This window comes from Terrapene carolina, unplaced genomic scaffold (assembly GCF_002925995.2).
Source record: "Terrapene carolina triunguis isolate 2854851 unplaced genomic scaffold, T_m_triunguis-2.0 Scaffold85, whole genome shotgun sequence".
Lineage (NCBI taxonomy): Eukaryota > Metazoa > Chordata > Testudines > Emydidae > Terrapene > Terrapene triunguis.
The window spans coordinates 8163349-8175428 of NW_020664436.1; the positions used below are offsets into that span (position 1 = coordinate 8163349).

General features: G+C 45.7%; 1 protein-coding gene across 6 annotated transcripts in view; it reads right to left on the reverse strand.

Annotated features, from left to right (window-relative positions):
* Positions 1-12080, reverse strand: part of LTBP1 (latent transforming growth factor beta binding protein 1) — a 315320-nt gene that overhangs the window by 51211 nt on the left and 252029 nt on the right. For all 6 annotated transcript variants that reach the window (XM_026649615.2, XM_026649614.2, XM_026649611.2 and 3 more), the window contains one exon: positions 10243-10386. In XM_026649615.2, coding sequence (XP_026505400.1) covers positions 10243-10386 — 144 coding nt within the window. The remainder of the gene's footprint in view (positions 1-10242; positions 10387-12080) is intronic.

Consider the following 12080-nt stretch of genomic DNA (forward strand, 5'->3'; position numbering starts at 1 on the left):
ATCCACGACAAACTTCATTAAGAAGAGCCTGGAAGACTTTTCATCCTGTCTGCCACAGCCACGAAAAGTTGCACGGCTTTCGGAACGGCCTTGTTCTCTCGATGTAAAAGGCTAGTGCTCTGTGGACATCCAACGAGTGAAGCCTCTGCTCCCTGTCACTTGAGTGCGGCTTAAGATAGAACACTGGGAGGAAGATGTCCTGGTTAATGTGAAACTGGGAGACAAACTTTGGGAGAAAAGCTGGGTGGGGTCTGAGCTGAACCCCTTGTCTTTATAGAACACTGTGTGAGAAGGCTCTGATGTTAGGGCCTTGAGCTCAGACACCTCCTGGCTGAGGTTATCACCACCAGAAATGCCACCTTGTACGAGAGGTAGAGCAGGAAACATGTCGTTAGCGGTTCAAAGGGTGGCCCCATCAGTCTGGAAAGGACCAGGTTGAGGTCCCAGGCCGGGACTGGTTGTCGAACTTATCGATAAAGCCTGTCGAGACCTTTGAGGAAACAGCTGACCATAGGGTTGGCAAAGACTGACTGTCCCTCTGAGCGTGGATGAAGGCAGAGATGGCAGCCAAGTGAACCCTTATTGATGACATGGACAGTCCCTGCTGCTTGAGATGGAGAAGGTAGTCCAATATGAGCGGAATAGAGGGGAACGTCGGGGACGAATGATGCTGTGCTGACCAGATTGAAAATCTCTTCCATTTGGCAAGGTAGGTAGCTCTAGTGAAGGGTTTCCTACTGCACTGCCAAGGAGAACTCGTCTAACCTAGTCCGAGCAGGAGAGCTCCACCGGGTTTAGCCACGGAGCTTCCACACCATGAGGTGCAACGACTCGAGGTTTGGGTGCTGGAGACGGCTGTGATCCTGAGTTATCAAGTCCGGGAAGAGCAGCAAAGTGACTGGGGCTTCCATGGACATGTCCAGGAGCAATGTGTACCAATGTTGGCAGGGTCAGGCTGGGACTATCAATATTACCACCGCTCAATCCCTCCGTATCTTGAGGAGCACTTGTGAACGAGAGGGATAGGCGGGAACGCATATAGGAGACGGCCTCCCCAGGGAAGGAGGAACGTGTCTGCTATGGAGCCCAGGCTGTGATTCAGGAAGGAGCAGAACTGCTGACACTTCCTGTTGTGCCGTGTGGCAAAGAGGTCTACCTGGCGAAAGCCGCACTGATGGAAAAAGGAGTTTGCGATGTCCGGGCATTAGGACCACTCGTGGCTATGGAACTACCTGCTAAGATAGTCCGCTAACTCGTTCTGTACCCCAGGGAGGTATGATGCTTGCAGGTGTATTGACTGCTCTACACAAAAGTCCCACAGCATGAGGGCTTTCTGGCAGAGGGGAGAGGAGCATGCACCCCCGCCCCCCGTTTGCTGATAGAGAACATCACTGTGGTGTTGTCTGTCATCACTGATACACATCTCCCACTTAAATGGGCTTGGAAAGTCTGACATACCAGGCGTACCGCTCTCAGCTCTCTGACATTGATGAGGAGAGCGAGTTCTGCCTGAGACCAGAGGCCTTGTGTCCTGAGATCTCCCAGATGTGCCCCCCAGCCCAAGTCCAATGTGTCTGTAACCAACGAGAGAGTTAGCTGGGGGCTGACGAAGGGGACCCCTCCACACACTAGGTGTGGGTTGAGCCACCACAGAAGGGAGTTGAGGCCCGGGCAAGGCAAAGTAACGAACCTGTCCAAACTGTCTTGGGCCGGCCGATACACTGAGGCTAGCCATGATTGGAGTGGCCGGAGTCTGAGCCTGGCATGTTGCACCACATACGAACAAGCGGCCATGTGTCTCAGAAGTTTGAGGCAATTACTTGCTGTGGTGGTGAGGAACTGACTGAGACTCCGAATGATGTCGTCCAAGGCCCAGAACCTTGATTCCGGTAGATACGCCTTGGCCTGGGTCGAGTCCAGCACTGCCTGTATGAACTCTATCCTCTGAACAGGGGACAGAGTTGACTTCCCTGCGTTCGGGAGAAGGCCCAGTTTGTCAAACGTTGCAATGATGAATCTGACTTGCGCCTCCACTTGAGCCCTGGAGCGGCCCTTGATCAGCCAGTCGTCGAGGTACACGAACACCTGTACCGGGCACCTGTGCAGAAACGTGGCCACGACTGCCCTGCATTTGGTAAATACCCAAGCCGCTGCTGACAGGCCGAAAGGAAGGACTGTGAACTAGAAGTCCTGAGGTATTTTCTGTGGGATGGTGTGATTGCCATATGAAAGTACGTGTCCTTCAAGTTGAGGGCGTCATACCGTCCCCTGGATCCAAGGAAGGGATAATGGAGACCAAGGAGACCATGAAGAAACTCAAGTTCCATATGAACTTGAGCTCTCGCAGGTCTAGGATGGGCCTGAGCCTGCCTTTGGCTTTTGGTATTAGGAAATACCAGGAATAGAAGCCCTTGCCCTTCTGCTCCTGAGGAACCTCTTCCACTGTCCCCAGCGAGAGGAGCGATTGCACCTCCTGTATGAGGAGTTGCTCGTGAGAAGCGTCCCTGAAGAGGGATGGGGAAGTGGGGTGGAAGGGCGGAAGGGAAGAGAATTGGGGTGAATATCCCCTCTCTACCATGCGGAGCACCCAGCAGTCCGACATAATACGGGCCCATGAATGGTAGAAAGGGGATAGACTGGACGAAAAGGTAAAGTAGGATGGATCCAGTCTTTGCACTGGTGTGTAGCCCCTGGGTGCACCTTCAAAAGGCTGGTTTTGGGCCTGAGGAGGGTTTAGACTGGCCACAGCCCTGACCAGAGGAGGGGGCGAGGTCTCTTCCTTGAGTTCCTATTTCTCCTGCGCGACCTGTCCTGCCTACCCTGAGGTTGATAATTCCTTGGTGGGGGCTGGGTTCTAATGTGCCTCCATTGCATGGCATGGGTGTGGAGGCCCAGGACTTCAAGGTGGCTTGAAAGTCCTTGAGGCTGTGCTGACAAGAGTCAGTTTTCTTGGAAAACAAAGACTGACCCTCAAAGGGGAGGTCCTGGATTGTCTGCTTCACCTCGTAGGGGAGGCCAGAGACTTGCAGCCAGGAACTCCTCCTCATGGCCACCCTGGTAGCCATGGTGCGAGATGCTGCATCCGCTGCATCCAGGGCCGCCTAGAGGGATGCATAGGAAATTAATTTGCCCTCCTCTACTAGCACGGAAAACTCCTCATGAGAATCCATAGGGAGGAGTTCTGCAAATTTTTGCATGGCTCACAAGTATTATAATTGTACCTGCTAACCACCACCTGATGGTTAGCGATACGGAGCTGCAACCCCCACGTGGAATAGATTTTCCTTTCGAAGAGGTCCAGTTTTTTGGCCTCTCATTTCTTGGGCCTGGTAGCCCTGGCACTCACGCTGGTTGGCCACGTCCACTACCAGGGAGTCCAGTTGGGGGTGCGTGTAAAGGTGTTCATACCCCTTTAAGGGGACACATATCTCCACTCGTACCTCTTGGCGGTAGGTGGCAACGAGGACGGGGTCTGCCACAGGGTCTTTGTGGCATCGCTGATGGTTTTAATCAGCGGCAGCGCAATACGGGATGGCCCTGGAGGGGAAAGAATGTCTACTATTGGGTTGGCCTCCTCCACCACCTCCTCAGGTTTAATGTTCAGGTTCTGGGCCACCCGTCTCAGCAGCTGCTGTAGGACCCTGCTGTCCCCTAAGGCTTGAGCAGTTGCTGAGCCAGCCACTGCCTCATCCGGAGACGAGGAGGATGAGATGGCGGCCGGTACTGGAGCCTGTTCCCTGCCCTCGGTCCCTCTGGGGTCCCTAGGAGTGAGGAACAATGGAGCCGCAGCCGGTGCCGTGGGCAGTGCCGTAGTTGGTGTCACTGGCGGTGCCGTGGATGGTGCAGCAATTGGCGCTGAGATCGTTGACATCGTGGTCGGTGCAGAGATCGTCGACGTCAGTACAGCTGCCGGATGGGTCCCCGGCAGCAGTGCGGAGGGCGTGTGCGGCGGCCCAAAGGACACCGAGGCCACCGATGGTGGTCTGGAACCCTGGCTCTGGTGATAGGCCCATGGTGTCCAGAAGGGCCACTGAGGAGCCTGCCACTGTCCCAGCCACCATGCTGGGTAGGGCTGTCAGTCACGGTGGGAGCAGGAACTTCTGCTCCGACTGGAGCGCGATGATTCCGCTTCCGACTCCAAGGTCTTCGACTGTGAAGACCACAGAGGAGTGGAGCCACTTGATGCCAGCGAGCGATGCCAACTGGAGGACCAGAGTGGCTCCCCAACACGGGGCACCAGTGCTGGAGGTTGGCATGCAAGGGATGATACCCTCATTGCCACCATCTTTGCCAGCTTGCCCACAGAGTGGATTGGGCTAGGAACTGGTGCCGGCAACCTCTCCCGCATTGGAGGGGAGGGTGGCGCTGTCAGCAGCAGGAGGTCCGATGCCACTTCGAACTCTTCCAGCTTGGAGGGAAGCTATAGGTCCTCATGGAGGCAGACTGGTGAGCAGTGCGGGGCAGGAGTCAACGGAGGCCCCACCGAATGGGCACCCAATGGGGGCTTGCTGGCCACCTGGTCTTTAGACCTGGTTGGGGAGCGCCCTCTGTCGGCCTTCTTTCTTTTATGGGGCATCGGGGAGTGAGACCGGTGCCTGACTGATGCCTGGGACCTGTGCACGGAGTCCTTCCTCGGCTCCGGCTCACATGTCAACAATGCCAGAGCACTGTGCACTGAGGAGGCAGCGCTTGGAGCCGGGTCCACCACACCAGGGTCCGACTGAGGCCAAAGTGCTGCCTCCATAAGCAGAACTCGGAGGCGCTGTTTTCTGTCCTTGAGGGTCCTAGGGCAAAACCCTCTATAGATTTTACAACCGTCCCCAAGGTGACCCTCCCCGAGACACTTCAAGCACGAAGTGTATGGGTCACTTCTCGGCATAAGCCTGCCGCAGTCCGAGCACGGCTTAAAGCCCGGGGACCGAGGCATACCCCAGAGCTGGGGAAAGCGTGGGGGGGTTGACCCCCAAAGGAAACTTATGAGAGAAAACTATCTATACTAACTAAACTACTACTGCATTTAACTATATACACATGATACTGCGAAGCACATGCTTGCCAAGGCAAGAGCAACAGGGAGTTCCAGCTAGCCATCACAGGCGGTAAGAAGGAACTGAGGGGGGTCAGAGCAGCAGGGCACTATATTGAGTACTATGAGGGCATGACTCCAGGGGGGCGCCCAGGACGACCCTACGGATACTGCTAGGGGAAAAATCTTCCAGCTGTCGTGCATATGGTACGCACACACCTGATTGGAATTGACATGAACAAGCACTCGAAGAAGAACTATATATTTAAATAAAAATTATTTGGTAGTAATGACAGTATGAAAGGTCTCCCTTGAAATGTAAAGACATACAATTTGGATTTGGACACCAGACTCAGTCTAGTGTCTAATAAACATTAATGCAGATTACAAAGCCACCAAGAATAGTTTGACATCATTGGCAGTCTCTGTTCAAGAAAGGCCCAAGACTGAGGAGCAGAGATGTTATTGGTTAGGAATGATGTGCGTTGGCAGAGCTATGGTAATCAGAATAACCAACTTTAATATCAGATGTTTGTGAGCTGCTTCACAGCTAATAGGGTAGAAACAGATGACACTATTAGACACCCCCATGACTCTTTTCTGTGTCATCTTCTCCTGATCTCCCCCCAAAAATCTCCTCTTAACTTTCCCCCTGAGACTCCTAGCTTTACAACACTATTAGCGATATATTTGTTTTTTCTACCCTTGAAGTTTCATGAGTTTTTGCATCATACATTTATAACTGGTCTTTGGTGACGCCACATTTTTATAGAACTGGTCCAGGAGTAAACATATTATATTTTGGATGCCAAAACTGCACACTTTTTTTTCATGAATAATGGTAATCCACTGTTCTGAATGGCCCAGTAATTGAGCACATCTTAAATACCGAGGTGAGAAAAAGATGGAGTTGCAGCCTAAGGTCTCGATCCTTCAACTGCATCTGCACAGGTGGATCCAGGGGCCTGTGCAGAGTCATATTGACTTCAGCGATCAGGGCTCCACCTGAATTAAAGCACTGGCAGGATTGGGGCCTAAATTCTTCTTTTACTGACCTTTGTGTGTATAAGCCAGATTCTTGCTGTTATTTGAATATGTTTTATGCATAAAGTTTGCATTTTCAATTTTTGTTTTAAAAATATATATTCTATAGTTGCTAATGGAAGACAGACTTTTTCAAATAAATACTATCCTTTACTACTTTTGAAGTCAGTACAGGAATCACATATATTGGGATTTTAAGTGCACAATGGAACGTTTTCTTTTATGTCTATTAATAATTATGATAAAATATTAATGATTAATTACTAATATGCAATATTCAGCTGAATATGCACAAAAATCCATGATAAAATAAATCTTTTATGTAACTTGTTAAAAGGATACACAAGTATATTCTGTAAATCAAAAATATACAGGAAGATTTTTTTCTCCCCCCCCAAATACCAAAAGGCACAAAAGTCCCGCAGATTTTCATTTTATATTAAAAAAAAGTGTTTGTTGTTTCAGTGAATGTTTCTTACTTTGGGTACAAAATAAAGAAAAGAGAAACAGGTGCTTTGAAACCTGCGCATTCATTTTTTGTTAAATTTATTTTGTATTGAGTTGAAATGAATACTGGAACACAACAAGATGGCTGGAACTAAGGAGCTGGAACTAAGGATCATTTCAGGACATAGCAAAGAATAGATGAATTTCTGCCAAATAAAAGGAAAACTCTAGGTCCCCTGGGGTGAATAAAGAGAAGTGTGAACATACAGAGGGAACAGCCTTTAACCACATGTGAAAAAGTCCCTGAATTAAAGTTATGCTTCAGTTATGCCCTGCCCCTACCTTCAGTAGAAATGGCACCTACTTCTCTTTAGTAGAGTGGAAATGGGATGACATTTCTCTATGTGGAAAATAGCACACACGTATAAAAACAAATATGCAAAGGCTGAATACATCTGTAACATTTGCGTGTTAATGTTTACAACAGTATAAGGCAGACAAGATATTTTTCTCTGCATGCAGGTAAAATAAGGCACAAGCCCATGTTGGAGGTGATATGGGAGCAAACAGCAGGAGCTCCCAGAAGCACTGTGCCTGAGTCAGGCACGTGGCATGCCAAAGCTCCAGGAAGCATGGTCTTTGCATCATCCTTTGCATGAGTGTAGCATGAACTCCATCACCCCCTTGGTGTGGCTGGTGCTAGGTGAAGGATGTGGCATTGGCCCTGCACCCTTTGAGCAGTGTACCACTGCTGTCATAGCTAGCCTTGCAGATTCCTTGTACTCTGGGGAAAATAACGACTAGACTGAGCCCACTCCCTGTGCAAGAGGAAAGGCTGTTTGTGCTCTCCTCTGCCTTACACACCCATGCAAGGGTCAGCCACAACCTGGCATTTATCCATTAATTTTCAGCATGAAATGAAAACAAAAAAAAAGGTAGTTAATGAAAAACGAACACATTGTAAATTACATAAGAGTTTTCCAAAACCTACAGACACAGTAGGTATTACCACCACTTCTTGCATCTGAAGAAGTGAGGTTCTTACCCACGAAAGCTTATGCTCCCAATACTTCTGTTAGTCTTAAAGGTGCCACAGGACCCTCTGTTGGTTTTTACAGATTCAGACTAACACGGCTACCCCTCTGATACTTGACACCACTTCACAGTTTGTTTGGGTGATCAGTTCCTTGGATCTTCAGACTCTGAGACAGAACCCATCTGAGCTTAATGAGAAAAGAGTTTGCTACCAGGCTATACAGAAAAGTGCATGCTTTGTGTCTTATATAGTACACAAAGTAATATCCTGTCCCGTGAAACACTGATTGTAGGAAATGTTTTTTTCCTTCAGTTGTGCAAGCAAACAGAGATAAAAGAATGGTAAGATGTCTTGTCCTTCACAATGTACATCAGCTTACAGTGTTCCCTGGTAACATATAGGTTCCCTTATTCCATTTGTCAAATAATATAGTGTACAGGGCTCCTACTTGGCTCTAATTTCCATACTGTCTGGTTTCCTATATAAGATCTTCCTCCATGATGAACCTTAACAGAGGAGAGAAAATGAGTAAGTATGTGTTTTGTTAGTGCCCAAAGAAGGGGTCCATATTGAGAGGAAATAAGTTTTTCTCTTCCAAACTGAACACAAATGAAGTTGTGCCCATTCACGATGCCAAACTGAGACACCACTTGCTGTAGACTGTACAGATGTTCACAATATGATCATGCATGCTTGCTGGACTGTGGGGGCTTTCCTTTCCCTGAGCAATAAATGATACTTGGATACATCCATGAACTCTGCTTGGCTTCTTAGGCTTGGCTTCCCCTCTGCTGGAATCAGATGTCCTGCTGGGCTCCTTGGGAATGGCTCCCCCTTGATGTGACTCTGCTAGGCTCATAGGTCTTGGTTCATTTTTGACTGGGGAAAAAATAGTTAGAATCTCACAAGTGCCATCCACTTGTGGCACCAAAATGAGATGGCACTCATAGCTGGCTGTAGATCTTTGTAATATGATTTACCCTCTCCTTTTTCATGCTTTGATCAGCAGTGAAATAGTTAATGTTGTCATTTATGTTATCATCAGATATCAGTACTGAGATGAGGCCCCTTGAGATGAAAGTATACTGCAGTTTGTTTCCTCACAAGCAAGTAAATGGCAATACTGCTGTGTACCATTCTTCTAAACCAGCAATTCTCCAGATCTTTCACTCCTTCAACCACTTCGTAAGGTGAGATCCTCAACCCATTGCCATTGGTTCACACTTCATTTTATTATATAGCTGTTTCACAGACAGTGTTGCAGTACCAATGTGCTTCCCTGTGCAAGTACATCTCAGGAAACGTTGCAGAACAAAATACTGAAGAAAGCATATACGCATAAAGTGGGAATCTGAATAAACTAGAAAGAGTGTGTAGCTCTGATTCTTTAAAAAGAAGAACTTGCCTCTTAGGTGTTGCACAAAAGAAAACGCTGATCTATTATTAGGAAGGTAAAAAGGCACTATGTTCAGTGAGCCAAATCCTGGTTCCATTTGAGTCACCAGGAGTTTTGCCTTGTGCAAAAGATTTGGAGAGATGGGAGACAGGATGAAATTTCCAGGGCCTCCTGAATTATGTAGACTGGATATTGGTAGTACAGCAAGTTATTCTAAAGCTATCCAGAAGCTAGCTCAGCCTGCAATGTAAACCCAAAATTAAAAAACAAATATTTGTTTGTTTGGGGGGGAAAGCTCATGTAAATCAATTTGTCAACCTCTTATTCTCTACTCCCACTTATCTTGGACCTGTTCCTCTCCCCAGACTGGAGCTGTGTAGCCTACTTGGAGGCAACTTTCTGAGAGAGAGTCCTAAGATAACTTTTAAGTAAGGTGTTTGTAGTAGCATCCACAGTGTGTTAGACACTGAATAACATAGAGAAAGGCACAGTGGCTGCTCTGAAAGGCTCACGATCTAAAAAGACAGATCAAGAGTAAAAAATATAGGGGCAAGAGGCTAGAGTATAACCAACAAGTAACGTGGTCAAGGTGACTGGCCATGTCTTGATGAGCCAATGTGTTGGGGATTTTTCAAACTAGATAAACAAATTGCCACTCAACTGTTGACTTTTGTGAGTTCTTCTGTTAGTATTCAATAAGAAGACTGGATTACCATATACAAATTTTGCTCTTAAAATTACATTTCCTTCAACCTTATCCAGATGACCAGTAGTCATCTATATAAATTTAAAAAAAATTATTTTAAATCTCATGTGCCATAGCCTTCATTTCACTGCCAAAGATCAACATTGACATCATCACCTCAGCATGGTACACATCATGAGAAACAATGTTCCACAAACCACACTGTGTGAAAAAAGGCCCTGCTAATCAGAGCTCTGAGATTGTTTCGTGTACACAAATTAAAAGGCATCTATGCCATATTTTTGTTGTTAATGATTTATAGCATGTTCAAGAATAACAGACCCAAAAGCACACATAGCTTATTATGTTACTGTGCTTTAAAAAGGGATCTAAAATACACTATTTCTTTAGAAAACAGTGATTTAACTACAGCAATAAATAAAATCCAAATCTACACAATTTTCGTTGTAACTCTTCACCCCCCCCCCCCCCCCCCCCTTTTTTTTTAAAACAGTCTTTCACAATTTTTTATCCTTGCTGTTATTCAGGAGGATGTGCATTTTTTATGCTTTGTATTATGTCTGCAAGCAAAGCAACTGGTATTTTACCTGTCGATGTGTGGAAGCGACATTGTCCAGTCATTGGATCATACTCCTGGTTTTCATTGGAACAGAGACACAGGAAGGTGCCTTCTACGTTTTCACAGAGGGCTTCACCACATATCCCACTCAGCATTTCACATTCATTCACATCTGGAGAATGAAGCATAAATTGATTCAGACGCATTCTCCATCACTGACAGCTCTTCATTTTACCTGCTTGGTCTGTGCCAATATTGTCTGCAGAAAAACAAAGGCGATCCCCGAGGAACAATCGAAACCTGACTACTACTTACGTGGACTCCTAAGGAAATTAGTTTGCCTGAGGAGATAAAAGCCATTGAAAAAACAGTAAAATTATAAAACGACAGTGTTGATTTTAAGGTAGACCAGAGTCCTAACTTTTTTACTCTCTTTCTCCCTCATCCCCATTTCTTACAATGTAAGATATTGACTCCTTTTGAGCTATGTTTGCTATTACCAGGACAGCAGGAAACCCACCTTATTTATTTATTTATTTTATTTAACAGATATTGTGCCAAAACTTGCTGTCATTCTTTCAGAGGTCAGTGAAATCAAAGAGTTCAACAGATAGAAGATGACAGGATTTAGGCCCTGGTATACAAACAGAATTCTCTTCTCCCCACCCCCTGAAAAACTGCCTTCCTGCACCGTGTCCTTTTTGTCCTCTAAACTCATTTTTGTAATAGACTTCTCACCCACAAAACCCTATAGGTTGCTCTGGAGCCCAGAAACATTATTCTGGTATCACCTAGTTAAGTCCCTGTGGAGCAATGCAAGTCTCCTCTTCTACAGTAAGGGCTGGGTCCCGTGGTACTCTCAACTGCTGTTGGCCTGGGACCAAAAAACATTCCATGAATCCTAAACTTGGCTCCCAACACTTCTTACCTCATCTAAATACTATGAAAAGTTGCTATTTGACAGGAGAGTTGTCTATGGTTTGAATGCCACAGGATTACCAAAAATGTTCAGCACTGGCTTAACTGCTCCCACTGAAATCTATCGGAGTTTTACATCTGACTGTCCACAATACAGCACATCCACTAACTACATAACGAAAATTATTACATTATTTTTCATAATTTATACATTTATTTTTTGTATATTTAATTGACAATATGCAGTATAATATTTGTAACAAAGCATACTGGCTCTTTTTTTATCCACCAAAATAAACATGTAGCCATATAATATACTACACTACTGATTTTATATGCTTTTATTTTATCTGGATCAGCTAAATTGACACTTTCTAAATTAATTTAATTAATTATTTTCTTTTGTTTGCTGCATATTAAGAAGTTCAAAGTCTTCTTTGGGGAACACTGTTTACAAACTATGCAAACACATATTTTCCATAAAAATGTTTTTGGTAGTCCATTTACATCAAAATCATTTACAAGCATGTTTGAATACTTTCAACATCTCCTATAATCTTATTAGCACATATCCAACTCAGCAAAACTCTGTGGTTCTTCCATAGTGCAGAATCCCATTCATTTTACTAACAGCCAGAAACAAAAATAAGCTTCCACAAACTTTCTTTTCTTCTTCTTCCCTTCCTTACTTTTTCCCCTGAATTTGCCATAGTATTTGAAAAGTTATTATATGCAAAATATTACACACAAACCAATGATTGTCACATTACAAAAGAAAAGCAAATCAACACAGCGCCATATGGGACAGCTCATATTTAGGATTGGCAGAATTCAATTTTGATTTTTTTTTTCTAATTTCAATGAGTAATATTGATTCCCCCCCTGATTTTTAACTATTTTTATAGTTGCCGGAAATTAAGGTGGGGTTGGGGTCGGGTTGGGTTTAGG